Source organism: Typopeltis vanoorti, chromosome 9 (assembly GCF_054136105.1).
Source record: "Typopeltis vanoorti isolate ZY-2024b chromosome 9, IOZ_Tvanoo_1.0, whole genome shotgun sequence".
In the NCBI taxonomy this organism is placed as follows: domain Eukaryota; kingdom Metazoa; phylum Arthropoda; class Arachnida; order Uropygi; family Thelyphonidae; genus Typopeltis; species Typopeltis vanoorti.
Genome location: NC_143557.1, coordinates 90,447,410 through 90,466,611, shown reverse-complemented (window position 1 = coordinate 90,466,611; position 19,202 = coordinate 90,447,410). Strand labels below are relative to the sequence as shown.

The 19,202-nt window shown below is 34.4% G+C and overlaps 1 protein-coding gene across 2 annotated transcripts in view; it reads left to right on the top strand.

Annotated features, from left to right (window-relative positions):
- LOC150103240 (inositol monophosphatase 1) overlaps positions 1-7,378 on the top strand; it is a 127,291-nt gene extending 119,913 nt beyond the window's left edge. For both annotated transcript variants that reach the window (XM_090397772.1, XM_090397773.1), the window contains exons 7-8: positions 2,000-2,151; positions 6,058-7,378. In XM_090397772.1, the coding sequence (XP_090253898.1) occupies positions 2,000-2,151; positions 6,058-6,164 (259 nt within the window). In that variant the 3' untranslated portion in view covers positions 6,165-7,378. The remainder of the gene's footprint in view (positions 1-1,999; positions 2,152-6,057) is intronic.
- The last annotated feature ends 11,824 nt before the right edge of the window (positions 7,379-19,202 follow it).

Genomic DNA, 19,202 nt, shown 5'->3' with positions numbered 1-19,202 from the left:
GCATTTTTCAGAAAACCTTGTAGTGCTCAGGTAACTTGCTCTTCAAGAGCTTCTTTAACCAATATCTTAAATGCTGCCATTCTCAAGGGTGAGGATAACTGGACGAATTTTAATGTCACCAAAACACAAGCTGTCTCATTTTTCAACCTCTAAAAAACTTATTCTTTTCTGTTCCAAACAGTACTTCTCTCCTCTTCAACTCCTGACACTGCTCAAATCCACGCAATTTTAGAATACGGTTCCCACATTGGTGGGGGGAGATATACCTAAAAATTCTCTCAGAATGCATGATTATATACAGAAGCAAGAAGTTTGCTTAATTGATGAACCCTCCACCAATGACCCTCTAGTCACTTTCTCATATACACTGTTACTGCATTGTCTCTTCTGTAGGTATTTTGTGGACACTGCCTGTGAACTGGCTGCTACCATCCTTCCACTTTCCTGTACTCGTATACAAACATGAGCAGCTACCAATCAACACCCATATAGAGTTCAACTCCAAAGTCATTGAACTTATCCTCTGCCTTCATTTTGTATATGTCTGCCTTTTGGAACTGTCTTCCCCAGTGACTACAACTTTCTGGTTTTCAAAAAACATCAACAAATTCCTCTCTTCCTTCTAACCACCTAACCACACATGGCACTATCATGTCATAGATGTTGGAACTTCTTGTGTGTGGGGTTAATAAAGAGATGGTAAAAATGTCAAATATACAGACTGATTCAAAATGTATGCTTATTTTGAAGAATTCCAATTTCATCCACCATTTGTAGTGCAAAAATTAAGCAAAACAAAAGCATGCCTATAGTACACAGTCCAAATTGGCTTGAAGTTTTGCATTTTCCTCATCTTTCATGAGAATTATCTTTAATTATTATGTATTGACACTTGAAAAATCAACTACGAACATCTTCAAACTATCATCAAATTCCTGATATGTACTTGAAAGGGTGTATAAGATATTATGATAGTACAACATGAAAATTTCACCTTATTATTAACTTCCTATCAACAATTTTTCTCCAAATTATTCTGTTGTCTGTCAGAACTCTACTGTTGGATCTTATATTGCAGTCTTCTAAGGTACTAAGTGCATCAATCCACTCAGATGTTGGACTTCCTCTGAATCTGTCCTACCATTCTGGCATCAAACACCTTCTTTCTTAATTGTCTATTTAAGTGACTATGCCATTGAGATTAGCTGTGTTCATGCATTCTGGAATTCTAACAATGCAAGTTCCTTCCTAATATCTTTATTTTTAATGCATCTACCATTGAGGCTGTATATTTACTACTTGAAATTTTCTCAGAATTCTCATATCAAGTTGTTGTCTCTAGTATTTTAACTGTTTTTCTTCTAACCCAGCTCTCAGATCCATAAATCAGATGCTTGACTCACTATGATACCAGCTTTGTTTATTCTGTTGTCTGTTTCCATATTTAATTTGCCATCTTTATTAAAAATTCTGCCTTTATAATTGAAATGTTTTACTTGATTCTTCATTCACTTTATGCAGATTGATATAATAACATATAGCGTGTAACAAATGGAAATGATTCCATGTATAACAGGATAGAAGCGAACAAGAAATCGCTTCTAGAAGGGCAAGATTATAGTTAGCGAGGATCTGAAGGAATAGCCTTTTCTTGCTTGGAGAGTGGTGAATGAGTTTGAGGAGAGATATGATAGGTATTGCATGAATAGTGGTTGGTGCAGATCTGCCACAATCGAAGTCCATGGAAGTTCATATTATAATAATTTAGCACATGAGCATTTGTTATATGGCTAGTCTCTTGGCTTATTAGATAAAAACATAACGATTGTTAGTTAGTGATTTTATATTGTCGAATTTTTTTTATAAAATTTCTGTTTAACTATTATTGTTAGCATTTGAACTACTATAATTCATTAAGATTATATGCTCTTATGCTTACAGTGACAGTTCAAGTTCTGTCTAATATATAGTTGTTTTTTTTCTTTCTAAATTTATATAGAATAAGATCAATGGGATCAGCAGCCCTTGACATGTGCACTGTAGCCAGTGGAGAAGCTGATGCCTACTATGAGTTTGGCATTCATTGTTGGGATATGGCAGCAAGTATGCTTATTGTACAAGAAGCAGGTGGTGTTGTGATGGATACAGAAGGTACATATCCAGTTATAACCCTTGGAAACTATTCTTAATCTGTTATTAGTTTCAATTATATGAAAGTTTGTGAGGTCTATATTTATGCTAACATAACATCTTTTAAAGTAAATCAGATGCAAGCTAAATTGCTATTTTCCCTGCCCTTTTCTCATGCAAGGCTAGCATCCTTGTTGTGCTTTCTACCTTGGTACTCCAAGCCTCTTAAGTTTGTGATAATCACCTTTATTGTAGTTAGATATATTTCAAAACTGAAAACTTAGTTACCTCACTGGTTAAAACTACATGAATGCTCTCTCTAATTAGACTTAAAATGGCTACCTTGGTTATGGACAAATCCTCTGTTACTCTTACCATATCTAGCACATTCAAATCCTATCTTGCTCCATGGTGTTTGAAGTAATTATATCAAAGGTAATTAACTGAAGAGCTGCATTAAATTCTACAAAGGGGAGGTCCTGGAAAGTTCTGATAAACACAGAGAACAAAAATGATATTAAAGTAACTGATACAATCACAAGAAAGAACATACTAGTAGCATGTTCTTTCATAAGAATATAAGAACATAAGTTATGTTCTTATTAAAGTAACTGATAATAAGGATATAAGAATAAATATATTCTTATATCCTCGTATATTCTTTCTTGTGGTTATATCAGTTGCTTTAATATAATTTTTGTTCTAGGTGTTTATCAGAACTTCCTAGCCTCCTCTTGTATGTCTTCCCCGATGTCTTTTTTTTTTCCAATCGGTGTTCCCATAGTTTGTCTCCTATAATAATTACTCATCCTATACCCATTGAACATATTTTCCGGTGCATTCATATAGCAACAACCAAGTATATATTTTGTTTTATTGGTTTATATCATACCAGATAGCTTCAAATGCACTGCACTTTCTCCCATGACTCTACCCTTCCTTCTTAACTTCTGTTGGTTGCAATTCTTTTGCTGTCATCACTAATATTCCCTCCCACAATTATGTTTTCATTGCCTGAATAATACATCAGCCCTTACATTCTATCTTTGTAATAACTGTATCTTCCTTTAACTAAGTCTCACTAATTGCTGTAATTTTTGATCACATCATGCTAACCAGTGCTAAAAACTCCTCTGTACTCCTGATGCTTTAACATTAATATACATAATGTTAACTGTGCCACATCTCTTTTCTCATCAGAATCTATATTTATTTTTATTGAATTTGCTTATCTGACACGTTCTGTTGCAACATTTAGTCAACTACATTGGTTTTACATGTTACAAAATCACAAAGCATCTCTCCAGTTTTATCTTCCAAATGACTTCTTAATTAGTTTTGATATTAACTTGTTCTTCACAGATGTTAAATTGACTTTTATTGAGGCCTCATCAGTGGAACTGCTTCAAGAAAATTTTCCTGCTGACATGTAACTTTTCAATTTTGTCATCCATTCAAGTCATTTCATGTGTCATCTGAAGTACTGTGTTCAGTGCAGTATTCTCTTGGAGGAATATCCACTTTCGTTTGATCTGGTTAATGTGCAGATAAAACTGCAGACATACACTGTAGCTGTTAAGAATAGAGATTAGCATTGATAGCACATCCCTCCAGAAACAACTCAAACTGGACTAAGCTATCAAAATTCCATCATATATTTAGCATACATGACATTCTTAAACTGACTTTATTGTGGCTGGAAGTGCTACCTTGCTCAGATTGATATTGCATATTTGAATTTTTGAAATACACCACTTTTTACTGCAGGCAATAATTCATTTGATAAAATGTTTGTTTCAAAGATAGTTTGTTCTAATGTTAAGCTTATATGAGACTTTTTTTTACAGTTTTTGACTTTGTGTGACAATGTGAGTGCTTGTAACCAAATCATCTACAATTGCATCAGTTGTTAGTGACAATCCATCCAGAACAAGATTGGTCTTCAAAAATAATGTCACTGGTTGTGAGCTTCTTGAATCATTCAAGGATAGCATAAGTCCTTTTATTTTGCAGATATTTAGGATTAATTACACCTGAGTTCAAACTTGTAAAAAGTCTTAATTAAGGGGATACAAATCCCTTGTTGTTCAACTGCCAGTAAGCAAAACTCTAAGATCGAGAACTACGAATCTATGAGTTTCATATATACCGAAAAACTGTACTACCAAGTGGTCATTTACAGGTGTAAATGACCACTTGGTAGTACAACATCACGGCAACTTGAAGCAAAGGTGGAGCAAGCTCCCTCACTCTCCTTGATATTTTCTCATAATGTAAAAACACAGCCCCTAGGGGATGTAATACTGTAATTACATTATGAGGAGAGGTCACTACCCAGACCAGTTTCAACTTTTTTTTGAGGTCTCATCAGTGAGTAGGTAGACCTGGAAGATAAGGTTTAAGTGAAAAGAACTTTTGGTATATATGAAACTCATAGATTCGTAGTTCTCAATCTTAGAGTTTTGCTTACTGACAGTTGAACAACATGGGATTTGTATCCCCTTAATTATTATTAAGGATGCCAGAAAAATAGCCGTTTGGCTTTCAATTTATGTTTGATATACAAACACACCTTTATGGCATTCGTATAGTAAAGGTATGTAAGTTCTTTTCACTTAAACCTTGTTATCTTCCAGGTCTACCTACTCACTGATGAGACCTCAAAAAAGGTTGAAACCGGTCGTCTGGGTAGTGATCTCTCCTCATAATGTAATTACAGTATTACATCTCCTAGGGGCTGTGTTTTTACATTATGAGAAAATATCAAGGATAGTGAGGGATCTTGCTCCACCTTTGCTTTGAGTTGCCTTGGTGTTGTACTGCCAAGTGGTCATTTACACTTGGATTCGCCGATAGTTTTTCGGTATATATGAAACTCATAGATTCGTAGTTCTTGATCTTAGAATTTTGCTTACTGGCAGTTGAACAACAAGGGATTTGTATCCCCTTAATTATTATTAAGGATGCCAGAAAAATAGCTGTTTGGCTTTCAATTTGTAAAAAGTCTGATCAGACGTTCTCAACAATTAAAACACAAGTTAGGTATTAAACACCATTCATAAACATTTTATGCACAAGCATGCTCTTTGATGTGCAGATATATAATTATAGCACATGATGTAAAATGAAAATAGTATAAAGACATTCTAAAAATGGGTGGCCCTTGTATGACACTTAACTACATATGATTCAGAAATCAATTATTGTTTATTAATCATGAATAAACATATTAAACAGTTTACTTAATGAATATACATGCCAAGATGTGTGTGTGTGTGCGCGCTTTTTTAAAATATTAAATGATGAATTCTCAGTGACTTCTAATGGAATAATTTTGTGAATGTCTTATGTTTGATATTTTATTGTTGGTAGTTTTTCCACTTGGTTATACTATAAATTAAAGATACCAAGAAATTATATACTTAGTTTAATCCTTTATCCAAGTGTAAGCAAACAAAGTTTGCGCAAATATAATCAGGACTAGGGCAACTCATATATAGAAGCTAGACTTTACATCACTTGCCTTAGTATTCCACAATGCAAAGCACATATCCTTACTGATATGTATAATGCTATGCATTATGGGAAGGGTCACTACCCAGACTTGGTTTCGACCTTTATTGAGGTCTCGCCAGTGGGAGCCAGATGCTGATTATATTTCAGGCACAAACTTTGTTTGCTTACACTTGGATAAAGGATTAAAACAAGTATATAATTTCTTGGGAACTTTGATATCTTAGCATCCCAAGATCTAAATAATCTCCCAAAAGGAAGAAAAATAAAATTATCTTGCCTATGTTACTAGTAGGTGATCTTAGCAGTCATATGATTTGGTAATGACTGATTACCAAAACCAAAATCTTATATTTGATTTTGTAATCAAGTAATTTAAAGTTAATTCTGATGTCGCATTTTATTTGTTTCCAGGAGGACCACTGGATTTAATGGCCAGAAGAGTACTCTGTGCTGGCTCTCAAAAGTTAGCAGAATCATTAAGCCAAGAATTGAAACATATGGAACTAGAGAGAGATTAAAACCTGTAATTTCAAGCTATTTTATTTGTAGGTGTATATAGCAGTTAAAAGCAGTTGTAACCTCCATGTTAGAAATAATGACTTTAGATTACTAGAATACCTTCATTATCATCAATTGAAGTTCTGTTTGAAAACTGAACAGGAACTTGTCCTAAAATGATAAAACATTTTATCTGTTTATGGATAATCCAATTATATACATAACAGCTGGTATCCATTTGTTGGAAAAACCAGGTCAAATAGTAAATAAAACAAATGAATTGCTATATTAAATTTAGATAGTCACCTGTTAGTTAATGATACAACCAAGTAGATTTAAGTGTGCACACATACACCCACCCACACACACACATTATATATTGATATATATATATCAAACTTAAATTTTTGACCCAATTTTTGATAACACCAATACACCTTAGTAGTTAAATTTCACAACAAAATTATCTTAAATTTAATCTAAAAATACAATGTGTTTTTATAATTTAAATGATAGAAAAACAGTGGAAGGAATTTGCTTTTCATATAATCAGAAAATTAACCTGCATTTTTCTCCCCAGAAATTCAAATTACCATTGCTTGCTTTTTAAATTGCGCAATTGTGTGTCTAGAAAAGGAAGTGGTAAATTGGATACATTTCTGTTTGTTCAGGTGGCTGTAATGTATTTAATGTTTTGTGGCCATGGGGGCCAAATGGCAAAAATATCAACTTATATCCAAGCCAGACTTTTAGGCTTGCTTCATTATATAAAACTTTATTTATTTTGTTAGTTAATTTGTATTTTTTAAATTTTTTTTTTTTATTTAACAAAGCATTTAGATATATCTTACTTTTGTTAAGTGTCATGTAGCTTGTGTCCTGTACATATATATGTTTCCTGATGATGACCTCAATACAGAGGTCAAAACGTCTAATGTTATTTTTTAATTACGAGTGAAGGAATTACTCCAAAACGTTTTTCTCCATAAATTCTTCGCTATGAGTGGATAATGATTGTCTATGTTTTCATGTACTCTGGGTGGTGCAACTTGTTTTAATTCCATAAAACTCAAGTTATGATATAAAAAAGAATATTTTATAATCTTCAAATTACTGTGTATAAACCATTAATTTTAATTGAATTAATAATGTAAAAATATTATTGCTAGAGATCTTCATTTATTTTATATTGCATTTTGCCAGTGAGGTAACAATAAACTATGTTTCAAGTATTGTGATATGCATAATTATTTCTTTTCATTGGTAATTGCAATTGATATATAATACTGAAGAAATACAAAAATGGTATCCTAAGATTTCACATGACTTTGATGTACAAGATGGTTCACTTGCAGAAATTTTCACCATAAATACAACTTTGGAACAGCCTGGATTTCCAGATTCTATGTTGAAATAGCACTTCCCCATTATAGAACTGTTCATTTCCTGCATCTACCAGACTTCATTACATTACCAAAAATAATACATTCATTATACATCAAGTATCTTCTATGTTAGAAGGCCAGCCATAATATATAATTAGTGAGTATGCTAGTCAAGTTTATTAGGCCCAAGAGTCACATAGAATGTTGCATGAGCTGCAACATATTTTCTAAAAATATGAAAAACACAGATACATAAAGGTATACTCACATTATTAGCCTATTTAATTATCTCATAGAAAGCTTAAAAACTATTTTTTTCATGTTTCCTTTTTTTTACATTTTGTAAGCTCAGTCATTTTAAACAACTAATGGGATGTGTAACTTGCATTTCAAAAGCTGAGAAAAGTGACCAGTATTTCACCTTAGAAACCAATTTTAAAACAAGCCAATGCCTGCAGTGTAAGTTGAGGGATACTGGTGAGTGGCAGTTGCTATTAGTTACTTTATCTCATTAATGCCTGCTACACATGCAAAAAAAAATTTGTTTGTATTATGAGAAAAATATGTATTATATATAATTGTGTTTATATGTCCTTGAAAAATCTATATCTTTCCTTTGGTGTATTAGACTCAATGACCTACACAAAAACATGGCTCATATAAACTTCATTGCTGTCATGATAGAGGAGTTATTCTGGCAAGATTGTATATTCTGTGGCTGATTTATCTGTTTTGCAGAATAAAAAAAAAAACTTTCTGGGAGGAAAAACCTTACCACCTCTATATGAGACTAGCTAACTCACCTTTGTTTTGAAAAGCTCCTGTAAAGATCTTTCATGGCCTAGATGGAATTCAAACATGTCTTTCCAACCACAGGGTGCCTGAACTATACTAGCTTATCAGGACATTAATAAAAAAATACAGGAGATCATGTTATCCAGCAGTAATTCAGCATACACAATATATATGAATGAGTGAATAACTGAAGGCTTCAGTTCATATCACCTCAGTAGCAGATTAATCTGCTACTGAGCCCAAGTAATATGATTTACCATAATGAAAAAAATGGAGCAAAATAATTGTTTGCTAACTTTTCAGACTCCGGCAGTACATAGGAGGGGATTATATGGTCCAAGTCACTTATATCCACACAGCTTTATTAGAGCCTTCCAAATATCATGCAACTTTAATCCTTGGTTATGATTCAGTCATGTAATAGTTTCACTTTAACAGACTTCTTACATTCTCTCTAATAATAAAATTTAAAAGTATGGAGATATTATTTTAGTCTTTCAGGTCCAGTAAATATATATGCAGCATTTCTGCATACTCACCTGATTATAGATTTCTGCTGAACAGCCTGTTTGACTATAGATGACTTATGCTTCTGCTTATTTTTTAAATGGATGGGAGAACCGTAGTGATTATAACAAAGACTAACTTTAATATGGGTTTGAAAGTGACCTTTTATTTCTGCAATGGGATTAGAGATAGCACCAGTATATTGGAGGTGATAACATTGTGATGGTGATGGAAGGTGGCATGCAAATATTGACCACTGTTTTATAAGAACTGTTGCTTGCAGTAGTTTTCTTTTAATCATAGCAATAAATACCAGCTCACTATCCTTTTCTAAGTTTGCAGTAAATTTGATTTTTTGTGTTGGTATGTAATAACCTCTCCAGTTCTTTCTCTGTGGCTGAATTATAAGAGCATCATTGGATTGACATACTGCCTAGATGGTAAGTTTTAGAGAGGTAGACTCCTTAAAGCACTGTATGTATAAAAATGTACTTGGAGTGGCAACAAAGAGGCCATTGCTAAGCAGTTTCTTTTGCTGTACTCTATATTTCCACTTCCAAAAAAAAAAAAAAAAAAAAAAAAAAAATTTGGAATAGTCTGATGTCTAACTAAATTTTTCTTCAGTAATTTCTGTAACCTAAATCTAGTAAATATTTTTGAAGAATACTGTAACATAAGCTATCATTTCTCTTACATGGAATCTTTACATATTATTATGTAACACCTCCAGAGAGTCCAAGGACATATTGCAGGAAGGCAATCTACTCTACTTTGCTAAATATATCAAAAATACATGTTGCAATACACAACAAAATACATATTTTGACAAGTATATTGGTAGCAGAACTCATCAACAATGGAATGGGCATGTTTCTTTGTGTGGAATAAGATTTTGATAATCTTTAAATCCTCATTCCATGTCATGATATGCTTCGAGGTTTTGTCATATCGAAGAACTGTAAGGATAAATTGTGTTATTAACAAACAAAATCATTTATTTTTGCAAAGTTCTTCATTTAGTAGTAGAGCTGCAGTTTTTAGCCTTTTATAAGACAAGTGTCATTGATTTCTCAGTGCATGCTACAAAATCAATTTTGGATATATGTGTGGGCACTATATTCGAAAAATGATGTAACATATTGTGCTTTTATGTTATTCACATCCACAAATTCATGTGGACATGAATTATATGAGACAGGACATAATTTTTCTCTACATAAGTTATTGAGGTTTTGTCATAATTATTCAAAAATATTTATCATACTTTTATTTATTTTTGATATCTTGCTAGTTGTTTGCATCACAGAATCAGTACAGTGCAATTAACTATGTTGACTGGCATATCAAGTAAAATACAAGATTTTTTTTCATTCTGAACAAATTTCAAATCTAATGTGTTGCATCCTTGCCAGTTCTTGTCTGATCACCGAAGTTAAGCAGCTTTTGGCCCGGTCAGTACTTGGGTGTCCACCTGGGAACACCAGGTGTAGTTGGTTTATTTACCTGCACCCCCCCCCTTTGAAGGTACATGTCAGGAATTTGATGTGTTGTGTCCTTTTCTTAGTGTTTTGCTAGATCATTGGTAGAATTCTTTTGGATTTTTTTTTTTTTTAATATTTTGTTATATAATAAAATAAATTATAAAATATTTATTAGATTTATATTTTTTATTTATATTATGAAGGAACATCTGAACTTTCTTATTCTGTAGCTTTTCCTATGATTTCTGCTTGTAATCCTGCGACTTTATTATGCTTATTTATGAGCCATCTTTGAACACAAATGGTAATAAGATATGGCTGATGCTCATGTAACATTTTAAGACATTAACTTAATACATGCTGTTATATTTTTTCTTGTTTTATTTTGTATCACCTACCTTTAAACAAAATACAATTGACTCAGTTGTATTTTGATTAATACAAACTCATTGGGACTGCAAGGATGGTTTGTTATGGTGATAGTTTGTTGATGGAAGTTTTTTCACTTGGCTATGCTACTAATTATATATTTGGTTTAATCCTTTATCCAAGTAAGCAAAAGAAGTTTGCGCCTGAAGTATTTTCAGGACTGGTGAAACTCGTGCTAAAGGTGGAATAAGTTCTGATCACTTGCCTTAGTATCTCCCATAATGCAAAGCACATCTCCAGAGCCTCCATCGCAGGAGAACCAAATCAACCATACCTCTCCTTGAATCCATTCACCGTCAGGGAACTCGCAACTAATTCTGGCAATCCATTCCAGTCACTCACCACTCTTCATACAAAAAAAAAATCTGGTCCACACTCCCTACTAACACACTCTTACACAACTTCCATGGATGGCCTCTAGTTTTCTATTTATCATATATTTAAAAATTTCACTTGCATCAATTTTATAAAACCTCTTTAATATCTAAAAGTTTCTATTGTATCCCCTCTTTTCTGCCTATCAACTAAACTAAATGCAAACCTTCAGCCTATCCTCATAGGGAGTGTTTCACAGACCTACCACCATCTTGGTCACTTTTCGACCACTTTCTTGTCCCCAAGAAACCCGGGTGACCAAATCTGTGTGCAGTAGTCAAGATATGGCCAAATGATACTCTTATAAAGAGGGATAATAACTTATCTTTATTTGTTAGCATGTTTTTGAACATCTAAGAAATTCATTGAGCTATTTTAGAAACTTTTGAAATTATCCCCAAGTTCCTAGCCTCATCAATTTACTGCAAACCAATACCATTAATATGATACACCATATGCAACCTTTTCAACCAGAAGTGCATAAATAACATTACATTTTGCAGCATTAAATGCCGGCCTGGTTGGCCGAGTGGTTAGCGTATCCGCTCTCCAGCCAAAAGGCTGCGGGTTCGAATCCTGCCATGGGCATGGATGTTTGTGATTGTCTGTGAAAATACTACTACTACTGGTGGTTGGCAGTAGATGGCATTGGTGGATTGAGTGGTGAAGACAGAGTTGTATAGAGTAGGTATCCTCTCTCAATGAGTCTTTGGACTCCCTTGGGATGTCACATAATAATAATAATTATCTTTGCCAACAATGCCAATTTATTTAAATCGCCCTACAGGATAGCTACATCATCTTTATCAACTATTGCTGTCCTCAGTTTTGCATCATCAACAAGCAACTGAATAACCACTCTTAAATCTTTCCCACAAATTAAAGAGTAGTAGCCCTAGTACCGAACCCTGAGGTACTAGGGCTACTACTCTTTCATTCACCATCATTCTCCTAGATTCCACTCCACCATATACTACTCCTCTGATGTCTGTCTGCCACCTCCATCCATGCTACTATCCTCATATCCATTCCCATTTGATCCAGTTTTTGTAATACTTTTCCATGTGGCATTCTGTTAAAATGCTTTGGCAAAGTTGAGGAGTATCATGGTGTAGCCATTACCTTTAACCACTTCTGCTGTCACTTTATTATAAAATGTGAATAAGTTACCAAGACAGGACCTACCCTTATTCTGCTCATTATAGAGTACTGCAACCTTATCCACTCACGGTTGTATTTTTTTACCTTTCGCCAACTTTTCCAATACTTTAACACTGACACCCTGATATATTAATTGGTCTGTAGTTTGCTTCCTTTGTCTTGGGGCCACCTTTATGCAATGGTGTACTATCTTACCCTCTTTCCACTCCCTTGGAGCTTCTGCCAGAACTGAGACTTAGACTGAACAACTTCATCAAAACAATGCCAATTTTCTTGCACATTCACATACCACAAGTTGATATGCCATTTAGTCCTACTGCTCTGTTCACATTCATATTATTTAATATGCTGACCACCTCCTGTTCATTTACCTCAATGTTGATATGCACTTCTGTAACAACTGTAAAATCACCACCCAGATGATATGCCTTTGCAAAATGATTACTCAGTAATTCAACTATTTCTTTTGGTTCAGTCACCCTTCCTACCATGAGCATTGTTTAAAGGCATTCTACATAGACATTTCCCCCTCTTACTTGCTATATAATGAAAAAAAAAAAACTTCTGGGTTTGCTTTGGCCAATTCTCTCTCATAGTCTGATTTGGTCTTTCTTACCAGTCTCCCTTCTTACTTGCACTTTGTACTGCTCATGAGTATACTCATCACCTTTTCCTTATATTCCCTCCACAGTGTTTTCTTTTTTTATAGCTCTTGCTTTATATCTCTACTCATCCACTTAATCCCCACTTGGTTTATCCTCCTGAGCTTGGGTATATGTATGATACTGCTACTCTCAAGCAATCTCTGACCACTTGCCATGCACTGCTGACATTCTTTCCTTGTATGTACAGCTTCTCAAGCCATAGTATTGTTCCAAGATGACTCCTGAGTCTCTCATAATCACCAGCCTTATAGTTGAACCTAAACCTCTTCTTGACAGAGAACTCCACATGGTCACTCTCCCCAATTGGATGCAAAGTGTCTGCCTTGATTATGAATATATCTTCTGATGCTATTATAAGATCCAACACCCTCAAACCCCTTGTCACCCTCTATAATAAAGTTTCATGTAATTATCCCTTCACAACTGTGTAAATTCAATTTCCATGCCCCCCCTTTCCTCATTCCATTCGATGTCCCCATAGTTAATCTCCCATAATTGTTTGGCCTACACTCATTGTGCTAATCTCTGCCAGTACAAGGCATCTACATCTCCCTGTGGACCCTCCCTCCTGCTCTGGTCTATAGCAGTACCTAACAACATATTTTGTCTTATTTGCCTCTCTCACACCAGACAGCCTCAAATGAACCATCTCTCTCAGACCTAAAATCCTCTAACTTCTAATTTTGTTGGTTGTAATTCTGCAGCTATTATCAGCAATACCCCACCTTCTGTCCTGTTCCTTATATCCTCCCTGAAAATGCAATACCCTTTATATTATATCCCTGTACTATATTATTTTCAGTCAAGTAGGTGTCACTGATGCCTATAATTTTTTGTCAAGTCGAGCTTGCCAATGCCAAAAACTCCTTAGCCTTATTCCTGATATTTCTTGCATTCATATACATGCCTTTCAGCAATCCTTTGTACCCATAGTTAGCCTTGTATAATGTCATTCCAACCCATTCAAATTGGAGACCTGTGAAATCCCTTTTGGCATTGCACAATCATTACTGTAGAGATGCTCAATTATCACATGGGTGGCTAGAAGTATGCTTGATTTCATCCTCCCTAGCATCTCTATACTCTTTTTCAGGTTATCTTGGAAGTAAAGAAATATACTACAGGCCGTACCGCTTCCAAAGGTAGCAGAATATTAGTTCGCTGTTACTATGGCAACGGTTGTTGGAGACCATGTGATAATTGCATTTTTCAAAAATAAGTTCCCTGAAACAATTTAGTGGTATGAAACATATAATTCTAGCATTGGCAAGTAAGAAAGTAGTAAAATAATTATATACAAAATACCACACAATGTGATAACTTAAAAAATTTAAGGAACTATTTTATGCAGCGTAAGCCTATAGTACGAATGGTAAGAAAAGCCAGAAATGTAGCTTATTCCGCTACCTCCAAGATAACCTGAAAAAGAGTATAGCTTCCCTGGTTTTGCACTATCATACTCACTAAACAACACGTTCTTCCAAACATCCAATTCTAAAACCATTTAAATGTAGTCGGTTGGGCATATATAAGTCCTTTTTGACTTGTATATGCTATGATTGGCAATCATGGCCCTTCTCAGTTCTGTCCTGTCATATCAAGCCAGCAGACTCACAATCTTTACTTTTTTATTCTTAATTTTTGCTTCATTAATAACTTTCATATCTACTCTCATTGCATATTTCTCCTCTTTCAAATCATTTGCTTCATTCTTCTGCATATTTATAGCATCACTAACATCCTTTATCTTTGCACCTGGAAAACATGCTTTTGTCACTTTTTCATTAAGTATGCGTCTTATCATCGAATTCTCATACAATACTATCTCTTTTCTCACACTTTTATACTTTTCTCCTTCACTCTTTCTTTCATTCTTTGTCCTTCTATACCACATGCCAATTGTTTCTCCTGTCACTGAAGTTCACATTTTGACCTGTGTAGGAGTCCACGTAAGTGTGCAATTTCTTTTTGCGCTAGCATCTCATCATCCATTTTATTACTTTCAACTACCTCCTTCAAACTCTCATTCGTATTTTGTGCACTATCATTCTGCTTCTGCTACATTCTCCATAACACTTGACAATCCTACCTTATAGTACGAATGGTAAGGAAAGCCAGAAATGTAGCTTATTCCGCTAGTCGGGTATAACATGGTTGTTTATTATATGTACTTGATCAATATAGTCCCATTAGAAGTCATTCCAGAGCTTTTATGGTCAAGAAAATTAAACGTTTTTTAAGTCATTCCAGAATCCTGCCTTGTATTCTTATTATCAATCGCTATATTCTTTTGTGATTCATTTCTTCTACTTGCTTATGAAATATATCTGACAAATATTTTCTCCATTCTTGCTCTCATACCACAAACCATTCACTATCTGCAACGAATACATCAAACACACACTACGTTGTACTAAATTCCACATGTTGATATTAGTCAACATCGATGTCTTGATCGCCATTTTTCTTGTACACATAGGTGCCATAACGAAAAACGATTCTGAAAAGTATATCACTTAAGTCATATTGTTTAGTCAACTATTATTAACTACACAGTCAAAAATAAAAAATACCATCAAATATATATAAAAATATCGCTAATATCTATTAAAAAAATACTGATTTAGTTGAACAACACGTGAACAGCATCTGCTACTACGGACAACGCTAGCGTCTTATATAACATGCTAACTGTAATCAATGAATATGTCCTAATATATAGGACTTTTATAGATATGGTATGTGTATAATATTAGAAGCTTGCAAACACACCCACACCTGAGGAAAAGCTTGTTGGTCAAATAAGTTGAGTAATAAGGAAATCTGCATTGGTGAATATATTAGCAATGTGTAACATTGCTAATATGTTGAGTAATGAGTCAAATAAGTTGAGTAATAAGGAAATCTGCATTGGTGAATATATTAGCAATGTTACACATTGCTAATATATTCTCAGAATGGACTGATACACTTCTACTGATACTGAGATAACATCTCCATGACAGTTTTAAGGATTCTGCATCCTTGAACTATAACCAAGGCTTAAAATTATACGATGGTTGGAAGGCCCTAATAAAATGTGACCCTAACTACATAAAACTACTTATTGCAATGTCAACAATCAAGTTACAACATACATTCTTATTAGATTTTTTTACATTATCTTTTAAACAGTTGCATTTGAATTGTTCTTTTGATCTATTTTTTTCCCCCTCAAATATCATCAGGATATCAAGTATTTTGATATCCTGATGCTGAAAGTAAAATGACCAAAATGCTTAGGTATGTAGTATGACTCCTCTTACTCTGAATTAGATTTGGACTCTGCAATGAAAAACAATCTCATAATATTTGATTACATAGGAAGAAGATTCAGAAAAGTGATGATCAAAAAAATTCTGCAATTCTATATAAGTGCACCAATGATAAGGCATACTAGTGTAGCTCATCATTAGGCTATGCTTAGTTGTCAGAATACTTTATAAAGCCTATGGGACATCATATGAAAAGAACATCTGTTAAATTCAGATTAAAAAGTTAGTAACCACAAATATCATCTATCCCTCAAGTTTCAGTTCTCTTCACAAATGTGCATAGCCTTTCTGCTAATTTCCTATGGAAAGATAAATGTGTCACCAGTCTGGCCTAATAAAAAAAAATATAAGCATTATATAATTTATACAGTGATTTTTGGAGTTGTTGAAAGTTTTTTCACTTGGTTATACTATAAATTAAATTCTTGGTTTCATCCTTTGTCCAAGTAGAGGATGACGACTTCATATCAATTTCATTAGTATCCCATAATGCAATGCACATATCCTTATGGATAAGTTTAATGCCATACATTATGGGAAGAGCCACTTCCCAGACACATCCATTGGATTGCCAGAACATGTACTGTAATTCATTGTTCTTCCACTGATCCACACTGGACTGTAGATCAGTGGATTGTTTGCTTCATTCAGATGATGCTGGGCATTAGTTGGCATAATTGAGGGCTTGTGAGCTGTAGCACAATTATGAAACCCAAGGGCAAACACTGTCTAGTGAATAGTTCTGCTGCTGCTGGCATTCATTCCACTGCTCATGCAGAAGTCATTTGTGACGGTTTACTGTGACAACATGCTTGAGAGTTTGCCAGTCTTAATTTGTCAGTTTCTTGGGCCTACAAGTTTGGGGGATGGTAAGTTTGGTGGTTCTCTCACATTTCCCTTCTGCAATCTCATTGACAGTAAACCCAGGGTGCACACAATGTGGCAGAAATCTCTTGGACTGAATTACCAAATTTGTGGGCTCTATCATATGGACGAAAAGAGTCCATTGGAATGTGGTATTTTATATATTATATAGTGTGTATATTAAATAGCATTGCAGACATGTATCTGTCTCAGAACTATGGGGGTGTCTTGACACTTTTGGGAACATAGTGTACATGCCAGTCGATATTTACTCTTTCCCATTATTCTACACAAGAAGAGGAGTGAGTGAAATGCTACACCTCTGTATTTTTAGATAGTTTAAGGGTTATAACAAAAAAAATACTCAATAGAAATGCTGTTCAGTGATCGCCCTGATTTGAAAATGCATATACAATCCTAATATATATATATATATATTGATGCTGTCTCTAATCTCACTGCAAGAGTGCTTGAAGAATATGCCATAAATGTCATCTTTAAGTCAATCTTAAAAATGACACTATCTCCTTCACTACCTGCTGCCATCTCTTATTATAGCAGATACCGTATTTACTCAAGTTTTACTTTACGGAAAAAAAAGAAACTACAAAGTTTTGCATATACCTCACACACAAAAAAAAAAAGTTTAAAAAATCACATTTGGGTTGTATCATCTTAACCCAGTCCTGAAGATACTTTCACGTGCAAACTTTGTTTGCTTACACTTGGATAAAGGGTTAAACTAAATTTATTATACACATTTGGGCAATAGTAACTTGCTCATCACAGTAAACAACACACCCTCCCCAATAGCTACGAGAAAAATGAGATGGAGACAACTGGGATAAAAAAACAGCACTAACTAATAATGAATCACATGTCCCCTCCCACAGAATCTATGCTGTATAGACTCGAGCCATAGTATCTAACCAAAAACAATTGTCCAAATTTTCAGTTACACAAAATAAGCGTGATTGCATTTGAAATTTTTGATGTCACTAAGACAGATCACAAAGGCTAACTTCAAATAAAATTCTATTGCTGAATTGAAACTACCATGTCATATAATGTGTGTGTGAGAGTCCACCTGCGAGCTCAATGCAAAAGTGGCACACAAATAAGCAATAAATTCAACCAAAGGGTTGAAACTTTGTGTCAGTTGAGCCTGTGCAATGTGGAAGTGGTACACAAACGGTAATGAGAAGTCCTGTCGGAACGATAAATGGGTGAAACACCAGCCCGATGTGAAAGTGTTAAAACTAAGAAATATATAGTGAATGTTGCTTTGGCAGTTTCGGATATTTTGGAATTCATTCAAAGAGAATCAGTTTCAATACAACTGTTGGCTTGGCACTCAGTTGTGTGATCTTTTGTTAATATTGCACCAATCATATGCATGTCTTCATAGGTGCTCTATTTCTACGGCCTACCATTGCTGTCTGTTTTGCACCCTGCTTTCACTTATTATTAGTCATTCGTGAAGGATTGTTCATTACATCTCTCAAGTCTTCTAAATTATTTATAATTTTTGCTTGAAATATGGAGAGATGTTCAAGTTACGGTGCTGGTTTTAAACTCAGTTATTGATTTTGCAGAAAAACATGGCAATCGAGCAGCAGAGTGCGAGTTTACAGTGACTGAGTTTAATGTGTGATGGTGGGGTAAACAGAAACTTGCATTAGAATGCACCGGTAAGTCAAGCATGATGAGGACCTAAAAGTGAAAAGTTTCCTGAATTGGAGTGTGAATTACTTGAATATGTTAGGTTTGCGTAAAGATGGTTGCTGTGTTTCACATGAAATGTTACATTTCAAAGAACATGAGTTAGCTACAAAATAAGGCATCAATTACACAGATCTGAAAGTGAGCTGAGGTTGGATCACAAGATTCATGTAGAGGAAAAGTTTTTCCTTTGTCGAAGGACATTCCTTTGCCAAAGAATGCTGAAAGATTTTCATCGCTATGCGATTCAACTTAGGAAGAGCAATATGTTATCACAAATAACCAATGCTGATCAAACACCCTTCAATTTTGACATGCTGCATCAAACAACAATAACAGAAAAAAAGTGACAGCGAAGTG